Source organism: Coregonus clupeaformis, chromosome 7 (genome assembly GCF_020615455.1).
Source record: "Coregonus clupeaformis isolate EN_2021a chromosome 7, ASM2061545v1, whole genome shotgun sequence".
Lineage (NCBI taxonomy): Eukaryota > Metazoa > Chordata > Actinopteri > Salmoniformes > Salmonidae > Coregonus > Coregonus clupeaformis.
The window spans coordinates 20,681,701-20,709,291 of NC_059198.1; the positions used below are offsets into that span (position 1 = coordinate 20,681,701).

General features: G+C 42.2%; 1 protein-coding gene across 1 annotated transcript in view; it reads right to left on the reverse strand.

Moving 5' to 3' along the window:
* Positions 1–27,591, reverse strand: part of LOC121569845 (receptor-type tyrosine-protein phosphatase N2) — a 320,798-nt gene that overhangs the window by 156,523 nt on the left and 136,684 nt on the right. Inside the window, exon 10 of the mRNA XM_041881082.2 lies at positions 18,666–18,745. Within this exon, the coding sequence (XP_041737016.1) occupies positions 18,666–18,745 (80 nt within the window). The remainder of the gene's footprint in view (positions 1–18,665; positions 18,746–27,591) is intronic.

The window sequence follows — 27,591 nt, forward strand, 5'->3', positions numbered from 1 at the left end:
ACAAGTGGAACTGAATGGATAAATATCATTTTTGATGTTTTTATCATTTTTCAAAAAAAAAAAAATTCAATATTGGGGTGATGTTGGTATGATTTTATGAATCAAAGGGGGGAAAGGGTAAATGTGATTCATACATCATTTATATATCATTTTTATATTCTTAGTTGATATTGATGTTTAATTTGAAAGTGTTTGTTTTGCAAAAGATACTGTTTGGTCTTTTTCTTTTCTTCCAGAAGCATTTGGGGGACATGTGGAGATTGAAATACTCAAACAAGGACAATATGAAGGGACAATATGAAAGGACAATATGACTGGAGGAGATGAAACAAGGAGGGTGTGGAAAGATTCCGATTCCATCATCAACAATCCATTGGAAGAGGAGACTACGGGGAGATGAAGTGTAGTGGACTACATTCCAGTGTCTGCAATGAAATATAGACATATTTGATGTGTAATACATAATTGTGTCATATTCTTACGTATTAATTTTTGTAGAATGATATTTGATGTTATTGAATACATGTGAGGAACTTAGATGTTTTTGTTTATTTCGGTGATGCTTAGGGACAGGGAGTCTAGGCAGGGAGAGGTCCACTGTAGGGTCCAATGGGTTGACCAGCCTTAGAGTGGATATTTTTTGGATAGGATTTTGTTTGCAGGGGCTTACATGTGTATTTAATTGCATCATAGTTTCAAATGCATTTACATTGTTTATGAGTTTAGCTGGAGTACCGAGGTGGTTGCCTGGGGCAGAGGGACCGTGAGAGAATTTTACTGTCTTGATTGATGGATGGATATCTGAAAAGATGGCTGCCGGACAGTTTTTCGCTCTTACACTCCATAAAGATTTGTTCATATTTCAGAGTAATGTATTCACACTTCATAAACAGTTATTCATAGAAAGGTATTTACACTCTAGAGAATAATGTTTTTGGTTTAATGTTAAAGATACTCAATAAGATAAATTGTTACTTGTCATAATCCTATTCTGTTTGTTTTCGAGACTTTTAGTTCGTCTCGAAGGGGGGATATGTCGTGTATTGAGATTATGACGTTGTTAATGTTTTAAGTGGAACCAGAGAGGACGTTAATTTTGGTATCAAGAGGGAATGTTTTAGTGTAACGCCACATACAACAGACAGGAAGTGTGTTGTAGACAGGGGAGACTGGTGATTGGCCAGAAGAGGGAGCCCATCTTTTTGCATTGTTTATAAGTAGGGGTTAAACGAAGAAGAAGGGCAGAGCGGCCATTTCAATCTGAGGAGTCGCTCTCCGGATGTCATGACATCTGTCACTTATGCTGAAGCTTGTGATATGAATAAACCTTATGATCAAAGTTCAGTATGAGCGGACTCCTTTGTTTATCAGCAATAATTGCCACCATTCACCCGATACGACAGCTGCCTAGGCTATAGTTGTTTACATGCGCGATGGACAACCAAGTGTAGGGTACGAGATGCAACTGAAATTTTGCGGGTGGGGAGAGAGCGAGAGAGGGTGGAGGAGGAGGCTTGGCTTGAAGCGCTGGGCATCTTGTTATGACATGCATTATCTGAATTAGGCCAACATAATTATACCTACAGAGGAGCGGCTTCTATCAAATAACTTTGAATGTTTTTTAGAGCTAGCTAGCTAACAAGCTTGTGTTGGCAGAGCGGCACCAGAACTAAAAATACGTCTTACATTTTTGTAGTTAATAAATCCAATGTGAAACGTGATAACTATAGTATCCGTACCTAGCATTAAAAAAGTGAATCCATTCTTCTCTAATAAAAAATCTCTCCCTAATTTCTTACAATAGCCTACGTTTCAGAGGGGGAGGGGAACGTTGTCTACACTCGAACACACACTGGCAAAGATTTTAATCTGGCAGGCAGACACTGTAATACGTTTCTGAGTGACAGAGTGAGGGCTTTTACCTTGGAGCGTTTTTTGTGGGACGGAAAAAAATGCCCGGAACATAAAATTATGTTATTACCGGTTCCCATGTTTCTGATTCTGTTCCTCTAAACAGTTCGTTATTTTCCTGTTTTCGCATCTGTTCCCTGAACCGGTTCCAACCCCTGCTTTAAATACAGGTTGATAGATTTAATCATATTCTATAAGTTTTATTTTCGGTTGAGATGGAGAAGTGAATTCAACATATTTATTATTAAAACATGTAGATTCCATTTGAAATCAACCAAAGGTTGAAACCCTAGGCCTATACAGTGCCTTCATAAAGTATTCACACCCCTTGACTTTTTGCACATTTGTGACCGACCGGCTCGATCTTATGTAGCAAAATTTGAAATGGTGTTTTTTTACATTGGATAAAAGTAGAGACTCAGGGCTAGACAATTGTATATAATACACTACAGTGAAGGAACAATGGGAAAGTAATTGTGCTTTTAAAGTTGATAAACTTGTAACCTCACTTTTGAGAAAACTGACCTAACAACAGCAGTCAAGCACCCAAGCTAACTCGCTAACATTGGCTAGCTTGCTAGCTACTTCCAGACACAAATGAGAGAACACTGACCATTTTACTTGCCCTAGCAGAGCTGGTTAGGCTGTTTTTATGTTATCCAGAGCGTTGGTGACGGCAACTGTGCTGCTGGCAACAATTTAATTACGCTTTTTTGCCAACGTTTACTGACACCAGCCATATTCAACGGGTGTTGAGCATTCGTAAATTCGTCAGTTATTCTGCGCTCTCGCACACTCAGACGAGAGTGCTCTGAAATTAGAAACGTGTAATATCTGAAAATGTAGCTAGCTAGACTCTCTTACCCATATACATGAATGGACGCTTCTCCCTCTCTGTCACGGATACCATGGTTGCCCTTAGTTTGAAGATGTAATCCGGAGACAGGTGTTTTATACAACAAAGCCTTCTGTGTGTTCTCTTTTCGACTCCGTCTGTATATTTGCAATCAAATGCCAGAATTTTCTCCATCTCCTTAGCTATCATACTCTTATTTTTTTTAAACATTTTTTAGTCATTTAGCAGACGCTCTTATCCAGAGCGACTTACAGTTAGCGGGCATGTCCAGCCCACTCATTATCTCAGCCAATCATGGCTAGCAGGAATGTTGCTGTCTTTTTCCATGGCTACCCCAACTAGGCTCTTAATTTAACAATTTTATTCGTATTTACAGATGGCATACAAGTTTGTTATTAAGGCACATGAAAGTTCACATGTTACAGAAGGCATGTCTGCCAAAAACGCATTTGGAGTTTAAAAAAAGTTTAAGTTCAAATGGCGCTCCTGTGAAGTAGTGATGCGCGACATATGCCTAGTTTCCTGAAACTAGTCACATTTTATTGTGTTACATCCAGAATAGATAACAAATTGATTAAATTAAGATATTTTCATCACTGGTCATGTTGGCAATTTTTTGGTCACAATACCCCATAATCTCAAGGTGGAAATATTTGTTTCAGTTTTTTTCTTTTTACAAATGAATTAAAAATGAAGAGCTGAAATGTTGTGAGTCAATAAGTATTCAACCCCTTCATCATGGCAAACCTAAATAAATTCAGGAGTAAAAATATGCTTAACAAGTCACATAATAAGTTACATGGACTCACTGTGTGCAATAATAGTGTTTAACATGATTTTTGAATGACTACCTCATCTTTGTACCCCACACATACAATTATCTGTAAGGTCCCTCAGTCGAGCAGTGAATTTCAAACACAGATTCAACCACAAAGATATGGGAGGTTTTCCAATGCCATGCAAAGAAGGGCACCTATTGGTAGATTGGTAAAAAAAAAAAAAGACATTGAATATTCCTTTGAGCATGGTGAAGTTATTAATTACACATTGGATGGTGTATCAATACACACAGTCACTACAAAGATACAGGTGTCCTTCCTAACTCAGTTGCCGGAGAGGAAGGAAACCGCTCAGGGATTTCACCATGAGGCCGATGGTGACTTTAAAACAGTTACAGAGTGTAATGGCTGTAATAGGAGAAAACTGAGGATGGATCAACAACATTGTAGTTACTCTAATTGACAGAGTGAAAAGAAGGAAGCCTGTACAGATTAAAAATATTCCAAAACATGCATCCGGCACTAAAGTAATATTGCAAAAAATGTGGCAAAGCAATTAACTTTTTGTCCTGAATACAAAGTTATGTTTGGGGCAAATCCAATACAACACATTACTGAGTACCACTCTCCATATTTTTAAGCATAGTGATGGCTGCATTCATGTTAAGGATATGCTTGTAATTGTTAAGGACTCAGGAGCTAAGCACAGAATGGAGCTAAGCACAGGCAAATTCCTAGAGGAAAACCTGCTTTCCAGTCTGCGTTCCACTAAACACTGGGAGATTAATTCACCTTTCAGCAGGACAATAACCTAAAACACAAGGCCAAATCTACACTGGAGTTGATTACCAAGAAGACAGTAAATGTTCCTGAGTGGCCGAATTACATGTTTTACTTAAATCTACTGAAAATCTGTGGCAAGACCTGAAAATGGTTGTCTAGCAATCATCAACAACCAATTTGACAGAGCTTGAAGAATTCTGAAAATAATAATGGGCAAATGTTGCACAATTCAGGTGTGGCAAGCTTTTACAGACTTACCCAGAAAGACTCATAGCTGTAATCGCTGGCAAAGGTGCTTCTACAAAGTCTTGACTCAGGGGAGTGAATACATATGTAAATTAGATATTTCTGTATTTCATTTTCAATAAATTTGCAAAAAAATCTATAAACATGTTTCACTTTGTCATTATGGGGTATTGTATGTATATGGGTGAGATTTTTATTTTTAAATATATCCATTTTGAATTCAGGCTGTAACACAACAAAATGTGGAATAAGTCAAGGGGTATTAATACTTTCTGAAGGCACTGTATGTATTGTCTATTTTTAGTTGAATCCTGGGCTGAATTTAAACAATAGCTGTTGATGACTTCCCAAATGCTATATAGGCCTAAATAGCATCATTGATGATATATTACTGATATGGTTAAATTTAATTTACTTTGTTGGACTGTGAATCTATACTGAACAAAAATACATGCATGTGGTCCTCTGTAGCTCAGCTGGTAGAGCACGGTGCTTGTAACGCCAAGGTAGTGGGTTCGATCCCCGGGACCACCCATACACAAAAATTTATGCACGCATGACTGTAAGTCGCTTTGGATAAAAGCGTCTGCTAAATGGCATATTATTATTATTATTACATGCAACAATTTTATGCAACAATTTCAAAGATTTTACTGAGTTACAGTTCATATATGTTGTGGTCCTCTGTAGCTCAGCTGGTAGAGCACGGCGCTTGAAACGCCAAGGTAGTGGGTTCGATCCCCGGGACCACCCATACACAAAAAATAAAAAAAAGTATGCACGCATGACTGTAAGTCGCTTTGGATAAAAGCGTCTGCTAAATGGCATATTATTATATAAGGAAATCACTCAATTGAAATAAATTATTACAGACAGAAATACTCCTCAGTTTCGTCAGCTGTCCAGGTGGCTGGTCTCAGACGATCCCGCAGGTGAAGAAGCCGGATGTGGAGGTCCTGGGCTGACATGGTTACACGTGAGGCCGGTTGGACATACTGCCAAATTCTCAATCTTTTATTTTATCTTTATTTAACTAGGCAAGTCAGTTAAGAACAAATTATTATTTACAATGACGGCCTACACCGGCCAAACCCGGACGACGCTGGGCCAATTGTGCGCCGCCCTATGGGACTCCCAATCACGGCCGGTTGTGATACAGCCTGGAATCGAACCAGGGGGTCTGTAGTGACGCCTCAAGCATTGAGATGCGGCACTCGGGAGACCTTATTTCAGCTCATGAAACATGGGACCAACACTTTACATGTTGCGTTTATATTTTTGTTCAGTATATTATTTCTCAATAATCCTTCTCACGATAGCACATTGGTAATTGTCAGTGACAAATATCAAAGCTAAGCAGGGCTTGGTTAAAACCCTGGATGGGAGATCGAATGGATAGCTATAGCTACAGTGAGGGAAAAAAGTATTTGATCCCCTGCTGATTTTGTAAGTTTGCCCACTGACAAAGACATGATCAGTCTATAATTTTAATGGTAGGTTTATTTGAACAGTGAGAGACAGAATAACTACAAAAAAATCCAGAAAAATGCATGTCAAAAATGTTATAAATTGATTTGCATTTTAATGAGGGAAATAAGTATTTGACCCCTCTGCAAAACATGACTTAGTACTTGGTAGCAAAGCCCTTGTTGGCAATCACAGAGGTCAGACGTTTCTTGTAGTTGGCCACCAGGTTTGCACACATCTCAGGAGGGATTTTGTCCCACTCCTCTTTGCAGATCTTCTCCAAGTCATTAAGGTTTCGAGGCTGACGTTTGGCAACTCGAACCTTCAGCTCCCTCCACAGATTTTCTATGGGATTAAGGTCTGGAGACTGGCTAGGCCACTCCAGGACCTTAATGTGCTTCTTCTTGAGCCACTCCTTTGTTGCCTTGGCCGTGTGTTTTTGGTCATTGTCATGCTGGAATACCCATCCACGACCCATTTTCAATGCCCTGGCTGAGGGAAGTAGGTTCTCACCCAAGATTTGACGGTATATGGCCCCGTCCATCGTCCCTTTGATGCTGTGAAGTTGTCCTGTCCCCTTAGCAGAAAAACACCCCCAAAGCATAATGTTTCCAGCTCCATGTTTGACAGTGGGGATGGTGTTCTTGGGGTCATAGCCAGCATTCCTCCTCCTCCAAACACGGCGAGTTGAGTTGATGCCAAAGAGCTCGATTTTGGTCTCATCTGACCACAACACTTTCACCCAGTTCTCCTCTGAATCATTCAGATGTTCATTGGAAAACTTCAGATGGCCCTGTATATGTGCTTTCTTGAGCAGGGGGACCTTGCGGGCGCTGCAGGATTTCAGTCCTTCACGGCGTAGTGTGTTACCAATTGTTTTCTTGGTGACTATGGTCCCAGCTGCCTTGAGATCATTGACAAGATCCTCCCGTGTAGTTCTGGGCTGATTCCTCACCGTTCTCATGATCATTGCAACTCCACGAGGTGAGATCTTGCATGGAGCCCCAGCCGAGGGAGATTGACAGTTCTTTTGTGTTTCTTCCATTTGCGAAAAATCGCACCAACTGTTGTCACCTTCTCACCAAGCTGCATGGCGATGGTCTTGTAGCTCATTCCAGCCTTGTGTAGGTCTACAATCTTGTCCCTGACATCCTTGGAGAGCTCTTTGGTCTTGGCCATGGTGGAGAGTTTGGAATCTGATTGATTGATTGCTTCTGTGGACAGGTGTCTTTTATACAGGTAACAAATTGAGATTAGGAGCACTGCCTTTAAGAGTGTGCTCCTAATCTCAGCTCGTTACCTGTATAAAAAACACCTGGGAACCAGAAATCTTTCTGATTGAGAGGGGGTCCAATACTTATTTCCCTCATTAAAATGCAAATCAATTTATAAAATTTTTGACATGCGTTTTTCTGGATTTTTGTTGTTGTTATTCTGTCTCTCACTGTTCAAATAAACCTACCATTACAATTATAGACTGATCATTTCTTTGTCAGTGGGCAAATGTACAAAATCAGCAGGGGATCAAATACTTTTTTCCCTCACTGTATATCAACTCTCCAGTAGGAGTTGCTGCCCAGACTATTGTTTTTTTCTTATAGTGGATATTACATTTTATACAAGATTTGTCTATGTTGAAAATTGGTTACCATGATGACATAATCATGTGGTTAAATTGTTACCCTCAAAACAACAGTTGATTACTTTTTTCAAATAAAATGTATTTTCCACGTATATTCCATGTCACAATACGTTGACGAATTACGTTGAAACTACATTGATTTAACCAGTTTGTGCCCAGTGGGTAGGGTCTATCGGCAAATGGATTCTCAATTCAGTCTGGATACCAGAGATAGTGACACCTCACCAAATGTACATGGCTTTAATATCAGCTGAGGGCCTTTACAGTTCTCTAATATAAGACCTTTAATATATAACATTAGTATATTGTAGGTACTGCAAGTCTACAATATGTAGCCATTAAAGTGTACTGGGCATGAAGGATAGCATGGTGGCCTTACATGTGAGAGTAGACTTAATACCCGTATTCACAAAGAGTCTCAAAGTAGGAGTGATGATCAAGGATCCATTTAGCCTATTAGATCAAGATGTATAAGACTTTATGGACAGGGAGGGACCTGATCCTAGATCAACACTCCTACTCTAAGACACTTTATGGTTATGGGGGATCAATGCTCCCTTTTCTCAGTGCGAGGCAAAGGACACTACAGAGGGTAGTGCGTACGGCCCAGTACATCACTGGGGCCAAGCTTCCTGCCATCCAGGACCTCTATACCAGGCGGTGTCAGAGGAAGGCCCTCAAAATTGTCAAAGACTCCAGCCACCCTAGTCATAGACTGTTCTCCCTGCTACCGCACGGCAAGTGGTACCGGAGTGCCAAGTCTAGGTCCAAAAGACTTCTCAACAGCTTCTACCCCCAAGCCATAAGACTCCTGAACAGCTAATCATGGCTACCCGGACTATTTGCACTGCCCCCCCCACCCCATCCTTTTACGCTGCTGCTACTCTGTTAATTATTTATGCATAGTCACTTTAACTCTACCCACATGTACATATTACTTCAACTATCTCAACTAGGCGGTGCCCCCGCACATTGACTCTGCACCGGTACCCCCCTGTATATATAGCCTCCCTACTGTTATTTTATTTTACTTCTGCTCTTTTTTTCTCAACACTTTTTTTGTTGTTGTTTTATTTTTACTTTTTTTGTTAAAAATAAATGCACTGTTGGTTAAGGGCTGTAAGTAAGCATTTCACTGTAATGTCTGCACCTGTTGTATTCGGCGCATGTGACCAATACAATTTGATTTGATTTGATTTGACACATACTTGAAGTTTCTCTTCTGACTCATAAAACCATGCATCTGTTAGCCTGCAGCTAATGGACAGGAGCGCATACACAATGCACTAAACTGGTTGTGACTCAAGCCTGAGACCGTACACAAAGTTGAGATAGATATTGCGGCAATCACAATGTATGAATGGGAAATGGAGAAGTGAAATGTGTCATATCGAGTAACCGTCAACTGCTGGTGCTGTGTGTGTGTGTGTGTGTGTGTGTGTTCTGCCTCCTGGAAGAGGTGATGCGTGAGGGCCTTTGAGCAATGCCTGGACTGACAGGTGGCGATGAAATGGTAGAGGACTACACACACACCCTGCCAGGGGCCCTGACGGAGAGGAGAGCGAGGAAGACTTTGATCACCGCACCGAGGTCACTCAACTGGAGAGGGCAGTCAGTGATGAGGAGAGGGAAAAAACCGCTGTGACAGAGAGAGAGAGAGAGAGAGAGAGAGAGAGAGAGAGAGAGAGAGAGAGAGAGATAGAAGTCCTCTCTAACCTCTGTGCTCATTGATACAGATGTTGAAGCATGAACACACAGGGAATCCGTCATGCGACAGTCTGACTGAAAGCTCCTCTGTGAAAGAACCTACAAACATCTACGAGGGTTTTATTAACATACTGTGACATATACAGATGTAGGATCTTAATTTGATCACTCTTTTGTTACTAAGAATTTTCCTGCAGATAAGCTTCGTGATTTATATAAATTCACTGAAAACCCGCACTAACACACAGTTATATTAACCTTATTGTACTTTTCATGTAGTATAATTTTGGCCAGCTAATTGCCTAAACACCGATCAAGCAACATTATGGACTAAATGTTAAAATCCTGTTGCTGCAGGATTATTTTGCTGCGACAATACAAATGCAGGATCTCAATTTGATTATTCTTTTGTTGATATTTGCAAACTTGTAGTGTATTCAAGGTTTAAAAAGGCTTTTAGAGTTCGTAATTTCCACTTTCAAATGTCAGACTTGATTTGCCCTATCGTAAAATGTATCAACCACTACAGAAAATATCCATTAATTATAATCCACATAATAATTCACATTTTTGGTTGCTGCAGTATTATTTTCCTCCTGTAGCAAACTGGCTCAAATTAAGATCCTACATCTGTATGAATGCCACAGCAGCGTAAAGTAACAATACCTTGCTTTTAAGACAAGTCACTACTATAAAGTCAACATGATAATATGGACCTCATAAAAATATATTTGTTTCATGTGCATAAAAACCCAACACATACCTTTTCCAAGCATCTCAAAACACACATTCCCTTCGATCTGTATACACACACGCGTCCATTTCTCCAGCCGTAACTGTTAGTGTCTGGGTGAGGGAGAGGGACTCAGATAGCTAAACCCCATTACTCTGTGTGAAGAGCCCAGGTAATTATGTTTGGCATTTTGACAAGTGTTTGTCGGACTGAAGGTCAGTTCTGTCTGCATTGGTGATCTATGCTAATCTGCTCAGCTGGAGAGAAGAGGGAGACCAGCATTATATGGTGCCGCTGTTATAAAACCCATGGATATACGACACAATGAACACATACACGGAGTGTACAAAACATTAGGAACACCTTCCTATTATTGAGTTGCACCCCCTTTTGCCCTCAATTCGTCGGTGCATGGACTCTACAAGGTGTCGAAAGCGTTCCACAGCAATGCTGGCCCATGTTGACTCCAATGCTTCCCACAGTTGTGTCAAGTTGGCTGGATGTAATCTGGTTGGTGGACCATTCTTGATACACACGGGAAACTGTTGAGCATGAAAAACCCAGCAGCATTGCAGATCTTGACACACTCAAACCGGTGCACCTGGCACCTACTACCATACCCCGTTCAAAGGCACTTAAATATTTTGTCTTGCCCATACACCCTCTGAATAGCACACATAAACAATCCATGTTTCAATTGTCTCAAGGCTTAAAAATCCTTCTTTAACCTGCCTCCTGCCCTTAATTTACACTGATTTAAGTGGATTTTTTATTAATGTATTTATTGACATCAATAAGGGATCATAGCTTTCACCTGGTCAGTCTATGTCATGGAAAGAGCAGGTGTTCCTAATGTTGTGTACACTCAGTGTAGATATTCTATCTCCATCTGTGATCTATGCTAATCTGATAAACTGGGTCGGATTTGAACCCATGCTCGCAGCGGTCAGGGCATAAAATAAGATTAACACCTGCCACCCGCCAAATGCGGGTAGATTTAGGTATTGGCGGGTAAGAATGTCTACTTCACCAGTCACGTTGGAGGGTGGTCAATTTGCAGGACTCTACAATGCGAGCGTTACATTCACATTTGTGAATAAAAGAGTCAAAAGTCAAGTATGAGCATATGTGTGAGTTGAAAATGCTGAAGTAACTGTTTTCAAAGTATTTCTGCTGTTTTGTTTCAAAGCTGCTAATAGCACAAAGAAATACGAATCCTACATCCCACCTCGCGCAGCAACAGCTTTGCGCAATGTGAGTGAAGCGCTGATAGATTCATTTTTGGTGGCGCTGGCACAGGCATAAAAGTTGGTCTAATTTAGTCAAGTCAGCAAAGTGAGACTTTGTCCTCGTGTTTCTTGACTATTTACATAGTTTTTTTCACAAGCTCGGTTGTTTTTCAATGTTAGTTTGAATCTGCTGCTTCAACTGATAGCGAAGAGACGCTACTAGTCACATCTCTCAAACATAGAGACACACGTGACATGAATCGAGTGGCCCTATTACCACGGTAACCTCCCGCCCTTAAAGGGGCAGCTGAACATTTTGCCTCTGATATTTTGGTAAAAATAAAAAATGTAATGAAATTGAGCAATATACCACATTACTTCTTACTAATACATTTCTTCTTTTGGAAACATTACAAAGCATGGTCATCTGTTTTTTTAAATGTAATTATGGTGACAAATTATTTTGGCTGGTAAAAAATCTGAGTGGCTAGTAGATTTTTTTATCTACATGCCACAGTGGCTGGTGGAACAAACTGTTAATGTTAGGCCCTGGCAGCTGTACATAATACATGTGTTTCTAGAGGCAGCGGTTTAGAATACTACACCAACCCATTCTATATCTATGCTAAAAACACAGTTGCCCGGTTTCCATTGCTGCTTCTCCGTAAGTCTATGTGTATGTGTGCGAGAGGATATCTTTCCCTGACTGAGGGGAAGGTAGTGTCTCAGTATCTCTACATTCAAATTAGATCTCTCTTTTTCCTATTATCTATCTCCTTTCCCCTTGGCTGCATCTCCCCAGCTCTTTCTCACCATCTTCCACTCCTCATCCTCCTCTCTCTCTCGCTCTCTCGCTCTCTATCTGTCTGTCCCAGGGGTGACAGCAGTGTGTCAGGGCTCTGCTCCTGGCTGCTCCAGATGGCCCCGGCTGCTGGCCCCTGCCGGTCCAGAGGCCCCCAGCTCTTTGACCAGGGCTGTGGTTCTCACGGCCTGGGGGCCTGGGAGCCCGGGCACGCTGCTGGGCCTGGCCTCTGGGGCCTCTGGGGTCGACCAGCCGTGACAGCCCAGACAAAGGGGTGTCCTCACCACACCGCCCACCAGCCTACACATCCTCCACACAGCCACCCATCCTTGACCACAGAGTGTGGACAGTGCATCCAGATCACTGTCTAAGCTTCATAAGGGGGCGAATGCAAGCAGTGTGATATGTTACTGGTTGGAAGACTCGACACAAGTACTGTTTACTTCACAAGAAACACATACCTTATAGAAAATAACAGTCTGTCATATTCATACGTGATGTTATTGTCAAGAAGAGGTCTTATTAGTACATTTTCCAATAGAATGCTGTGAAGCAGTATGTCCAGCCAAAATGTGCGAAAGACTTGCAAATTGCATGACATATTTCCTCTTAATGATAGCATGACAGATGTTTTGTAAAGATGAAGTAATATCACATTAGTATCATAATTGCATATCTAATGATATGCTGAAATAAATCTGTTCAAGAAGATGGAAGATAATACAAATTGCCTCCTAACAGCCCAGAAAAACCACATTATTTCACATATTGTGAAGTTCATTTAATAACAATGACAACATGTAAAGCAACATGTGATAACATGAAACTACACATGTGAAAACATGTGATCACATCTGAAGTGTTCCAAAAACACATTTTCATATGATTTCACATATGAAATTTCACATGAAATCATGTGGTTTTTCTGTAAGGGAGGCATTTTCTTCACAATAAAAATCCTTTAAAAAAAACGTACAAACAGGAATTTGGGGATGTTTCAGAAAGGCATGTAAATGTGTATAACACTGTATGAATGATATTGGTCCACATAGAGTAATTGCTCTAAGGAAACACAAAACAACCCATGCATGTTTCCACCTACCCGGTTACTGTACACGGAAGAAAAAACAAAGAAGGGAAAATGAGAGGAGGATTACATTTTTCATGGCTAAAGAAACGTTGGTTAGCAGTGAGCGTAACACATTTTGACAGATCCAATTTCCCAAGTGAAGGTGATTTACATGTTTGCAGGTCAGTCTGAAGCATACAGCTTTTCACTGCATTCAGAACCTCATTCTATGATAGAGAGAATAGGAGAGAGAGAGAGAGAGAGAGCGAGAGAGAGAGAGAGAGAGAGAGAGAGAGAGAGAGAGAGAATGAAGGAGCAAAAAGCAAGAGTGTCTTTAATGACACATTGCAACATTGTTTTTTTATAGCTTGGCCGGCTCTTCATCAAAACTTGAATAAATCATTTCCCTTGCAAATGATTCACACACACACACACACAGACACACACACTAGCCTAGTTCTTTTGATAAAGCAGCCACCTTCTCTTTTGTTTTCTAGCTGTGCGGGGGATTAGTGAGCACAGGTCTTTGTCCGCCAGTTTTCCAGTTGAGCAGAACACAAGAGCTCCTAGTAGCTCCTACCTTCACTAATACAGTGAGACCTCCCATCACGATTTTCACTTCTTATTCTACCAGTAAGAACCAACAGCCAAAAGATGGCAATGCTTTCATTGAGATATCAAATCTCCTCTTTATACTGTCCATGTGCATCCCAAATGGCACCATAATCCCTATATAGTGCAGTACTAAGATGTTACATTTGACATGTGAGTGAAGATATATATCTGTGTGTTTTTTTTTATATCTGTCTACTAGTAGTGCACTACATAGGGAATAGGGTGCCATTTGGGATGCAGCCCATGCTTTCAATGTGATCTCTCCCTATAAGAAGGATTTTCAATGGGACCTTTCTCTCCCTATGGTTTTTCTATGAAATATGGGTCGTTCCAAGAAATGGGTGCCTTTTGGAACACAAACTTTTAAGAAATTAACTTTAAAATATCTCTTCTTTCAACATTCAATTGGATGGAGGATATTTTTAACCTACGGAAAAACAAATTTTCCCATCTCAGGCATTAAAATCCTATGAACTAAGAGCATGTTATCTGCACTTGTACCACACTGTGTGTCAACACTGTTACGGACATTTATGTGACTGCCTAATTAAAATTAATACTGAACAAATATATAAACGCAACATGTAAAGTATTTCATGAGCTGAAATAAAAGATCCCAGATATGTTCCATATGCACAAAAAGCTTATTTTTCTCAAATGTTGTATTTGTTTACATCCTTGTTAGTGATCACTTATCCTTTGCCAAGATAATCTATCCACCTGACAAGTGTGGCATATCAAGAAGCTGATTAAACAGGATGATCATTACACAGGTGCACCTTGTGCTGGGGACAATAAAAGGCCACAGTTTTGTCACACAATGCCACAGATGTCTCAAGTTTTGAAGGAGCGTGCAATTGGCATGCTGACTACAGGAATGTTCACCATTGAATGTTCATTTCTCTACCATAAGCCACCTCCAATGTCATTTCAGATCATTTGGCAGTACGTCCAACCGGCCTCACAACAGACCACGTGTAACCACGCCAGCCCAGGACCTCCACATCCGGCTTCTTCACCTGCTGGATCATCTGAGACTAGCCACCCGGACAGCTGATGAAACTGAGGAGTATTTCTGTCAGTAATAAAGCCCTTTTGTGGGGAAAAACTCATTCTGATAGGCTGGGCCTGGCTCCACAGTGGGTGGGCTTGGCTCCGAAGTGGGTGGACCTATGCCCTCCCAAGCCCACCATGGCTGCGCCCCTGCCAATTCATGTGAAACACATAGATTAGGGCCTAATGAATTTATTTCAATTGACTGATTTCCTTCTATGAACTGTAACTCAGTAAAATCGTTGAAATTGTTGCTTGTTGCGTTTATAGTTTTGTTTTGTATAAAAACATGTTTGAGATAAAACCAACATTTTCTAATTGATCCAATATCCCTTGTACAAATAAACTCACATTTAATATCAAACTAATAAAGTTGACATTGAGCCTAACAGGGTTGACGATAACAGGGTTGAGGTTTTAGGTGATCATCGGCCTTTACACCTCATGTGGTGTAGAGCATGGGGCCACATGGTGTTCATGAAATTAGGAATTATTCCACACAAAAGGCACCCATTTCGTGGAACGACCCACATATCAAACATATCTAGTAGACACATATCAAAACACCTCCCAGACATCTTCACTCACCTCTGTAGCTCAATTGGTAGAGCATGGCGCTTGTAACGCCAGGGTAGTGGGTTTGATCCCCGGGACCACCCATACGTAAAAATTTATGCACACATGACTGTAAGTCGCTTTGGATAAAAGCGTCTGCTAAATGGCATATTATATTACATGTCAAATGTAACATTTTATCACGACTGCATAGTGAGTGTACGTTGTACTGATAGACCTTATTCAATGTAAATGAATTATGTCGTAAAATGTAAAGTTGGAGAAATGTATTTGCATGAATAGAGCCACAGTTGCAAGTTTAACACCTTCACAAAGCCATGGGAAAAATGTATTCATTCAAATTGAGCTATCTTTGACACAGGCCTATTCTCCAATCCCAATCAATGTGTTCCTTTTCTCTTCTGACTCTTTCCACTAAAATGACTTTCTATTGACAACAGAATGCTTTATCAAGACAAATACTCACTATAGAGCTAAACTAAAGAAACACCTTACAATTCCTCTATTTATTTTCCACAAACCTGGAAACCAGTCAATGGTCAACACACAAATAGACTGGTTCAACACACAATGAGCCCAAGGGTTTGACGAGTGTGTATGTGTGTGTGTGTGTGTGTGTGTGTGTGTGTGTGTGTACTTGCCTGGTGTGTGTGACGAGTTCATCAGGCGGCCATGTTGTTCATGCACTGTCACACAGAGGTCAAATATAACCGAGGATTACCCAGGAGGCAGAGTGTTATTCAGTTTCTGTTTTACATTCAACCCAGAGAATCTTCATTTTGCTTCTGAAGTACCGGCGAGAGACGGCTTTGAAATCATGAAAAATTATCATATCACATTGGTAACTGTACCACAGTTGTCCTTGATCTTTGAGTGTTATACTTGTAAAACATTCAGGAAAATAATTTATAATAATGCAGGATAATATAATTATGTGTTTGACTTTGGTATACAAACTGAATGTTTTTCTTATTCTACGTATATTAATCGCTATATACTACTATATCCTACTGTATGTTATGGGAAATGTGTAAACATTGTAATAGATTTCTCTGTAAATCTATGGATTCCCTGTTGCACTGGTAAATCTAACATGTATACATGTACTATTCATTGCCCAACTGAAACAGTGTGAGGGGGATATCTAAGTATTCCTCCTGACAGGCAACTCTCGGTCAGTCATTGGTATTCTGGTCTGCTGGATTCATAATTAATCAATAGCAGTCAGGCTGCTGATAATGTTGACTTAACATTTGGTCTGACATTTCGCTGCTGTCATTAGGTCTCCCCCCACGATGCCTAATCAACACTCAAATCACTCCACATAGACACAGACACACACGCACACACACAGAAAGTATCTCAACCTAGTACCAATGGACGTACCCATAGGGGTCCACAGCACTAGAACTGTGGAATAACTGTTATTCTGGTGCTTGCACAATCCCAGCTTCGATTCCCATGTAACACCAATCATTCCAGACATATTTTCATCATCTTCCAGACATCTTTATGTCTCATATCACATCACAACCCAAGCCCCAAAAACCCCTTCTCCCAATTTCCTACACTCTTAGAAAAAAGGGTTCCAAAAGGGTGCTTGTGGAGGGATAGGGTTCTACCAAGAACCATTTTGATCAGAATAACCCTTTTTGGAAGACAATGGTTTTTGTAAGGCAAAGGGTTCTACCTAGAACCTTTAACATCCTAAGAAGTGTTTTTGGAAGAAAGGTCTCTTTGATAAGTCTTTGGAAGGCAAGAAGGATTCTTCATAGAGCCATATATAATATTTCCCAGCATGCTCTAGCATGTGTTACTGTAATATCTGTGTTTTTGCATTGATTGGTTGATAAATTTTATGCTACACAACGTTTTCTAAACTAATCCAATTTGTTAGTAATTTGATTTATTTCACACATTACTGAGATGGTTGTTCCAGTTTAGATGATTGAGGTAGTCTCAGTATTCAATCTTCCCTACCCTGGCAGTCATTCTGAATGCAGGTTGCGGGTGATAAGAAATGGCACTTGTTGGATAGCCTAACTCTTGCTGGATAGGTATTACAATTCACTTTGCAAGCCAACATAATGTGGCCTGTAAACCAGGAGATTCCTAACACCCCTGTGTTCGGGTATAACTCGGCCCTCAAAGAAAGGCCTTATACATGTAATGTATTGTTATAAATAATTACATTTGATAGGCTAATAAGGCTGTTGGAACTGTTCATAGGAAGAACCCTCCAAATATAAAAAGGGTTCTCGGTAGAACCCTTCATAGACGGTTCTAGGAAGAACCTTTAGATTATGAAATGGTTATTGGTAGAACCCTTCTTAGAGGGTTCTAGGTATAACCATATATAGGGGGTTCTTTGAATAACCCTCTGCAAAGGGTTCTACCCAGCACAAAAAGCTTTTCCCTATGGGGACAAACCGAAGAACCCTGTATGGTTCTACTTAGCACCTTTTTGTAGTGTTGTTGTTGTAGCATCTCTGTAAATGGATAGGACAGAAACAAACCACCATATACCACCCTATAATACAACAGGAGGAGAGTGGTGCCAAATTCCTCTCAATGGAACAACAGCACATTTCAGCCCATTAAAAAAAGCTCCATGCGGTTTGTGTTAGTGTTGTTACTGTTGTTGTTCCAACCCCGGTGTTATTGACTGTTGCTCTCTGCTTCCCAAAGTCAATTCCAATCGAAGCAAGGGCGACACACTCCCATGTTGATCCAAGTTCAGACAATGCCAGCGTTGCGTTGCGGTGCAGGAGCGGTGCATACTGAAATATCAAATCCTTTTTTTTTTCCTCTCACCATGACACCTTTCTATCAGACCACATCTGGCTATGGGAAGACTAGCTTGTCTGAGAGTCACTCTCTACGTCCCAAATGTGTTGAGTAAGAAATTTAGCTAATAATTACTACCTGCAGTGTGGGTCTATGTGCTGCATGGATACAGCACACAGACCCTGTGTGTCTGATTGTGTGTGTGCGTGCGTGCGTTGTGTGTCTGTCAGTGTACGTGCGTGTGTGTGTGTGTGTGAATCAACTATCAACACTTCTCTGAGACTATCAGTTTTACTATATCTTCCCTGAATGTTAGACCCAATAAATGATGATGAGCAGGATATCGGTCATGATAATGGTGGGTGGGTCTTGGGGGATATGGGTTAGTGTAACTGAGAGAATGGTCCTACCTGCAACGTGAGCCAGATCTGCAGTGCTGACATTGTGAGGGTTGGTGCCCACCCTGAAGGTTATAGCTGGACCCAGCACTCTGAGAGATAGAAGAAAAAGAGATGAAGTTAGCTGCACCCCAAACTCAATACCCTTCCATTAAACTACAGACCGAGGTAGAAAAAGAGTAAAAGAGAGGAATAGAGAAGAGTAGAGAAAGACAGAGTGACTCCCTGAGAGCTTCAGCAACCAGCGAGCTTCAAATCAACTCGCACCTTTCATAGCAGACATGAACACAGACAGAGACAATGGAAGGGAGGGGGGTTGTTTTCTCGTTGTGTTTGAATTTGAACAAAACACCAAACACGAAACTGTGGCACCGTACTGCAGCTGAGAACCTTGTTTGCTTTTCACCTCTGGCTACCCGTCTGTCCAGGGCCAGGGACAGATCTTTTGGGGGGCATGTGCTCAAAATAAAAAAAGGGAACCCCCCAAAAAAAGTTTTAGCAACCGCTGTCATAGACTTGTTGAGAAATTATGACTTTGATTGTTTAGTAACATAAAAGCAATAGATGGCCACATCTTAAAGAGGAACTGTACCCGCTGATTTGGCCTCGTTTTTTGGCTTGCTCCTCAAGAAATGCTGGCGGCCATGACAGAAGCCAAACATGAGTTGGCTTGGGGGTGTGGTTTGATGGGTGTGTTTCTTGGGTGTGTCCTTGTCACCACCAAGACACACCCATCTGTCAGAACCTTGCCCGCAGCTGTTTCCCCCCACTCAATCACAACATACAAACCTCCTGCAGGTTGAGTTCAATAACTACAGCCAAGTAAGCTTTGAATAGGTCAGTAGCCTACAGAGTAATATGAGAAGAATGCAATTGCTGAATTTATTTACATATTCTAAACTCAGTGTTTTGATAACTTTCAGATGTATTAACAGGTCCATGTAGAATAAACAACCTTTTACATCATACCATATGTGTACCTTTCACCTTTCATTGTCATTACCAGCCGATACAGATACTGTGCCTATTGGCATTTTGTCTGGTGGTAATGGGGCTACCTTGGCAAACATGTCAGAGTGATCATACCTTCCTTTGTGGTGTCCCTTATTCAACAGGAGTTCCTTGATCCTGGTGCAGAATACACAGGGTTTCTCCCTCAATTCAATAACAGAAAAAGACAATACAAGTAAAAGTTGTGTCTGGTAAAAATTTTATGCCGAGTGCCAGATCTATCTTTAGAGACATCAGTATCAAGCCGTCTGTCAGTTTGGACTCCATCACATCATCTTGCAAGTCTCCAAGTGCTGGTTCCATAGATGCATCTGTGAATTCATACACAGTCAATGTTTAATTACAAATGGCAGTTAGGATATGTGATATCTGACAAACAAACACATAATATGTCGAAGTTTGAAGAGGTCAGACTAAACCTACCTAATTCTGGTCAACCCATCGACAACCGTTGGTGAGCAGGCAAGAGGTGAGGCTGGAGGTAAGGTCTTTGCCATCACCCCATTGATGGGCACGGCTGTGTAGATCAGCTCCTGGCCCCTCATCAAAGATACTGGTCGGGTCACACACAAACACACACACGGAGCACTGATTACATTATCAATGGTGGTTATGATTAGCATGGTGGTATCATGATATGTGAAGTGAATAGAATGTTAAATGCAGTGATCAGGCTGGTTCCAACAGGCTAGGTTATGAAGGTGAATTGGGACAAAACTCGAAACTGTTTTGACCTTTGACCAGGTCAAATGTCACCAACCTAATTAAAATGTCCTCCCGGTTCCATTTATAGGAATGCTCACAGCGAGGGCATGTCTGCGTGATGCTGAGGGTCCCCTTGCTGGTCTTCTCTATGTTGCAGGTTCGGCTGCAAACTGGACATCTCTCAAACAACTGCAGCAGGCAATCCGCATTAACAATGTACTTCCTCATCTTATGAGGCGGTGTTGACTGGGAGGGCCTGTGACAGGGTGATACAAGTCAATAGACAGCCAAGTGGTAAATTGCATTTTGTTATACAGAAAGGACAAAGCTTTTTGATAATGCACTTCACAACCAAAATGACTCTACTACTTGTATCTGCTTGGCTGGGTAATTAACCTACTAGTTTATCAAAACAGGTATTTTTTATACAACTTTTCACATAACACACATTACCGTTGTTGATGAAGCCGTCTGTGTCATCAGGGCAGTAACTCGGGTCAAGCTAATTCTAGTTCGTCACCACAGCCACAAAGTCATAAAGCCCTCCGATCTCTACTATTTATCTTCTTATATTTTATTTTATGCCTAACCCTAACCCCACTGCTAACCTTATGTCTAACCCTAACCTTAAATTAAGACCAAAAAGCAAAAATTTTACGATATAGCCAACTTTGACTTTGTGGCTGTGGTAACTGGTGGAAACCCTAATTCTATGCTTTACAGATGTAGACTGACTGTAGCTCCAGATTGGATTAGATTCAGGCCGGTGACGCCGTTACGGTTTGTTGCTCCTAGTTCACTGTATTAGTCAGACTCAGACACGTTAGCTACCACCATAACTGCATCCATTATTTCGTTTTGCCCTAAACAATACAGAATAAACTTGTATGAGCCACAAACTAACTTGCAAATGTGACATGTAGGCTAACATTAGCTAGCTAGCATTATCAAATTTGAATGTTACATAACCAGCAGTATCTAGACAATACACAATAAACTTGTAGGAGCTACGACCTAACTAAGTTGTAATGAGGTAGGTAGCTAGCTAGCTACGCTAACATTAGCTAAAACATTAGCTAGCCTGCCTTGCTAGCTAACGTTAGCTAGCCTGCCTCGCTTTATTAAAAGATAGCTACCTAGAAAACCAGCAATAAATGTATCTAACGTCGTTAGCTAAGTTATACCAGAGAGGTCATTATATTCCAGTGTCTCTGGTTATACTCACCACCACCGGTCGTTGCACACCAAGCTAGTGTTGCTGGTGCAGACATGGGAACCGACGAACTCCAAGCACCTATTCCGCATACTAGCTAGGGTCCTTTGGCAGGGCATGCAAACCATAGAACTTTGGCTGTGGAGGCATGGTCAATCAGTATAAGGGCTGTGATCCTTTGAACGAATTGGGGGCGATGAAACAATGGAGGCCCATTCAATGAAGGAAAGCGAAGTGGGCGGAGAGGCGATTTGCATGTGGAGCTTGGAAAAAGGGGGCATTATTTGCTGACATAATTATAATCCAAACCCAACCTTCATATACTCGTAGTTACGCCCTGAGGTTCCAAACTCCGTTTTAGACGAGACTGACTTTATGTTATCCTATTTACACTTTATAGTCAATTTTGACACTAGAATAAATGTTTCTGACTCATATCAATGCCACATAGGCCGTTTTCAAAGGGAATAGTTGCTTTTTAGGGGCAGTCGCTCTTTAATGGCAAATTAAATGACACCCTTAGTCTCAAATGCTTAAGTCTTATTCACTTTACTAATAACAATAACAAAATATTAATACAATTATATAAAACTCTGATGGGTAAAGTATTTTGCAGAACTATTTTGAACTGGAATAAATAATGCACTATTTAACAATGACCAACACAATTCCAGTTAAAATAGAAGATTGAGAGAAATACTGTAGCCTACCATTGCTATATGCAACCCAACTCCATTTGTTGCCACTATGTATCCTACCTGGCTGAAACTTTGATCCAGTGGAAGAAGTATTGAGGAGCAGGGAGGTTGAAGGTCACTTCAGGGATATAGCTGCTGCTCTACACTACCACAAAATAAACCAGTAATGAGAGCAAATGAATAGAAGATTGTGAGAAATACTGTAGCCTACCATTACTATACCCTATATTACTATACACTGTAATAAATGTCCTGTAATTTTTACAGTGAATTACTGGCAGAACAGTAGCCAGTAGGTTACTGTAAATTCACAGTAAAATACTGGCAGCACAGAAGCCAGTAAATTACTGTAGATTTACAGGACCTTTACTGAAACACAGATTTACAGCATATTACTCTACTGAGCGGTCTAAGGCGCTGCATCTCAGTGCTTGAGGTGTCACTACAGACTCCCTGGTTCGATTCCAGGCTGTATCATAACCGGGGAGTCACATAGGGCGGCGCACAATTGGCCCAGCGTCGGCCGGTGTAGGCCGTCATTGTAAATAAGTATTTGTTCTTAACTGACTTACCTAGTTAAATAAAGGTAAAATAAAAATGAGCTCCGCCCACAAACAAGGCCAAATTTGATCAAAATACAAATAGTTTGATGGCGGAGACATTTAGTTAATTTAGCGACACTCTTGTCCAGAGTAACTTACAGTCACTACATTAAACTAAGGTTGATTGACCATCCATTTTTAATAGCTCCTATTATGCAATTGTTTCTAGTCGCCACCAGATGGCAGTATATCGCCACAACCTCATGAAAAATACCAACTAACTTACTATTCATCACTACCTTACAAGTTCTACTCAATAATATGTGTTTCAATATTTATTTACTACACACATGAGTGGTAAGTCAGTACTGTTGATGTTGACTGATTTCCTTATATGAACTGTAACTCAGTAAAATCTTTGAAATTAAGACATGAAAGTGAATTCTGACAGTCTAAAGGCACTTAGTTGATTCTAAAATGTTGTATTCTATACCCATTTATAGAGAAACAAGTTATTAATGTGTTTAATAAGATTAAAGATTCTCTCAGGGGACCCTATTTAAATTTCAGGGGACCCCACATGGGTCCCGGACCCCAAGTTTGGGAACCACTGTACTACTAACCTTGCTTCAATGGATCCTCTCTCCTTGTATCTCCTTTGCCTCCTTCATTGCAGCCTGACTCACCACTGTCTGGCTCACTACCTTCTGTAAATAAAAGGCCTTTTGTTATGAGAACTTAAAGTAGCTCACCTTTTGACTATAGCTAGCTTAAGTCAACTGCTCCTCCTGAGGTCAGGCTCCGATCAACGTTAGCTTCTAACTTCATCCTTCTAGCCAGCTAGTTTTACAGTGCATTCGGAAAGTATTGAGTACACTCAACTTTTTCCACATTTTCTTATGTTACAGCCTTATTCTAAAATGGATTACATGTTTTTTTCCCCTCATCAATCTACACACAATACCCCATAATGAAAAAGCAAATGTTTACACATTTATTAAAAATGAAATACCTTACTTGCATAAGTATTCAGACCCCTTGCTATGAGACTCAAAATTGAGGCTCAGGTGCATCCTGTTTCCATTGATCATCCTTGAGATGTTTCTACAAATTGATTGGAGTCCACATGATTTGGAAAGGCACACACCTGTCTATATAATGTCCCACAGTTGACAGTGCATGTCCGAGCAAAAATCAAGCCATGAGGTCGAAGGAATTGTCCGTAGAGCTCTGAGACAGGATTGTGTTGTGGCACAGCTCTGGGGAAGGGTACCAAAACATTTCTGCAGCATTGACGGTCAACAAGAACACAGTGGCCTCCATCATTCTTAAATGGAAGAAGATTGGAACCACCAAGACTCTTCCTAGAGCTGGCCGCTGGGCCAAACTGAGCAATCGGAGGTGGGAGGGCCTTGGTCAGGGAGGTGACCAAGAACCCGATGGTCACTCTGACAGCGGTCCACAGTTCCTCTGTGGAGATGGGAGAACCTTCCAGAAGGACAACCATCTCTGCAGCACTCCACCAATCAGTCCTTTATGGTAGAGTGGCCAGACAGAAGCCTCTCCTCAGTAAAAGGCACATGACAGCCCGCTTGGAGTCTGCCAAAAGGTACCTAAAGGACTCAGACCATGAGAAACAAGATTCTCTGGTCTGATGCAACCAACATTGAACTCTTTGACCTGAATGCCAAGCGTCACGTCTGGAGGAAACCTGGCACCATCCCTACGGTGAAGCATGGTTGTGGCAGCATCATGCTGTCGGGATGTTTTTCAGCGGCAGGGACTGGGAGACTACATTTTAAATTTACATTTACGTCATTTAGCAGACGCTCTTATCCAGAGCAACTTACAAATCGGTGCATTTTCACCTTATAGCCAGTGGGATAACCACTTTACAATATGTTTTTTTTTTCTTTCTTTGGGGTGGGGTAAGGGGGGGTAGAAGGATTACTTTATCCTATCCCAGGTATTCCTTAAAGAGGTGGGGTTTCAAGTGTCTCCGGAAGGTGGTGAGTGACTCCGCTGTCCTGGCGTCGTGAGGGAGCTTGTTCCACCATTGGGGTGCCAGAGCAGCGAACAGTTTTGACTGGGCTGAGCGGGAACTGTGCTTCCGCAGAGGTAGGGGGGCCAGCAGGCCAGAGGTGGATGAACGCAATGCCCTCGTTTGGGTGTAGGGACTGATCAGAGCCTGAAGGTACGGAGGTGTCGTTTCCCTCACAGCTCCGTAGGCAAGCACCATGGTCTTGTAGCAGATGCGAGCTTCAACTGGAAGCCAGTGGAGTGTGCGGAGGAGCGGGGTGACGTGAGAGAACTTGGGAAGGTTGAACACCAGACGGGCTGTGGCATTCTGGATGAGTTGTAGGGGTTTAATGGCACAGGCAGGGAGCCCAGCCAACAGCGAGTTGCAGTAATCCAGACAGGAGATGACAAGTGCCTGGATTAGGACCTGTGCCGCTTCCTGTGTAAGGCAGGGTCGTACTCTCCGAATGTTGTACAGCATGAACCTACAGGATCGGGTCACCGCCTTGATGTTAGCGGAGAACGACAGGGTGTTGTCCAGGGTCACGCCAAGGCTCTTCGCACTCTGGGAGGAGGACACAACGGAGTTGTCAACCGTGATAGCGAGATCATGGAACGGGCAGTCCTTCCCCGGGAGGAAGAGCAGCTCTGTCTTGCCGAGGTTCAGCTTGAGGTGGTGATCTGTCATCCACACTGATATGTCTGCCAGACATGCAGAGATGCGATTCGCCACCTGGTTATAAGAAGGGGGAAAGGAGAAGATTAGTTGTGTGTCGTCTGCGTAGCAATGATAGGAGAGGCCATGTGAGGATATGACAGAGCCAAGTGACTTGGTGTATAGCGAGAATAGGAGAGGGCCTAGAACTGAGCCCTGGGGGACACCAGTGGTGAGAGCACGTGGTGCGGAGACAGATTCTCGCCACGCCACTTGGTAGGAGCGACCGGTCAGGTAGGACGCAATACAAGAGTGAGCCGCGCCGGAGATGCCCAACTCGGAGAGGGTGGAGAGGAGGATCTGATGGTTCACAGTATCAAAGGCAGCAGACAGGTCTAGAAGGACAAGAGCAGAGGAGAGAGAGTTAGCTTTAGTAGTGCGGAGAGCCTCCGTGACACAGAGAAGAGCAGTCTCAGTTGAATGACCAGTCTTGAAACCTGACTGGTTTGGATCAAGAAGGTCATTCTGAGAGAGATAGCAAGAGAGTTGGCTAAAGACGGCACGCTCAAGAGTTTTGGAGAGAAAAGAAAGAAGGGATACTGGTCTGTAGTTGTTGACATCAGAGGGATCGAGTGTTGGTTTTTTGAGAAGGGGTGCAACTCTCGCTCTCTTGAAGACGGAAGGGACATAGCCAGCGGTCAAGGATGAGTTGATGAGCGAGGTGAGGTAAGGGAGAAGGTCACCGGAGATGGTCTGGAGAAGAGAGGAGGGGATAGGGTCAAGCGGGCAGGTTGTTGGGCGGCCAGCCGTCACAAGTCGCAAGATTTCATCTGGAGAGAGAGGGGAGAAAGAAATCAAAGCATAGGGTAGGGCAGTGTGAGCAGGACCAGCAGTGTCATTTGACTTAACAAACGAGGATCGGATGTCGTCAACCTTCTTTTCAAAATGGTTGACGAAGTCATCCACAGAGAGGGAGGAGGGGGGAAGGGGGAGGAGGATTCAGCAGGGAGGAGAAGGTGGCAAAGAGCTTCCTAGGGTTAGAGGCAGATACTTGGAATTTAGAGTGGTAGAAAGTGGCTTTAGCAGCAGAAACAGATGAAGAAAATGTAGAGAGGAGGGAGTGAAAAGATGCCAGGTCCGCAGGGAGTCTAGTTTTCCTCCATTTCCGCTCGGCTGCCCGGAGCCCTGTTCTGTGAGCTCGCAATGAGTCGTCAAGCCACTGAGCAGGAGGGGAGGACCGAGCCGGCCGGGAGGATAGGGGACATAGAGAGTCAAAGGATGCAGAAAGGGAGGAAAGGAGGGTTGAGGATGCAGAATCAGGAGATTGGAGGGAGAAGGATTGAGCAGAGGGAAGAGATGATAGGATGGAAGAGGAGAGAGTAGCGGGAGAGAGAGAGCGAAGGTTGCGACGGCGCATTACCATCTGAGTAGGGGCAGAGTGAGTAGTGTTGGAGGAGAGCGAGAGAGAAAAGGATACAAAGTAGTGGTCGGAGACTTGGAGGGGAGTTGCAGTGAGATTAGTAGAAGAACAGCATCTAGTAAAGATGAGGTCAAGCATATTGCCTGCCTTGTGAGTAGGGGGGGACGGTGAGAGGGTGAGGTCAAAAGAAGAGAGGAGTGGAAAGAAGGAGGCAGAGAGAAATGAGTCAAAGGTAGACGTAGGGAGGTTGAAGTCACCCAGAACTGTGAGGGGTGAGCCATCAACAGGAAAGGAACTTATCAAGGCGTCAAGCTCATTGATGAACTCTCCAAGGGAACCTGGAGGGCGATAAATGACAAGGATGTTAAGCTTGAATGGGCTAGTGACTGTGACAACAAGGAATTCCAATGAGGAGATAGACAGATGGGTCAGGGGAAAAAGAGAGAATGTCCACTTGGGAGAGAAGAGGATTCCTGTGCCACCACCCCGCTGACCAGATGCTCTCGGGGTATGCGAGAACACGTGGTCAGATGAGGAGAGAGCAGTAGGAGTAGCAGTGTTTTCAGTGGTAATCCATGTTTCCGTCAGCGCCAAGAAGTCGAATAACTGGAGGGTAGCATAGGCTGAGATGAACTCTGCCTTGTTGGCCGCAGAACGGCAGTTCCAGAGGCTGCC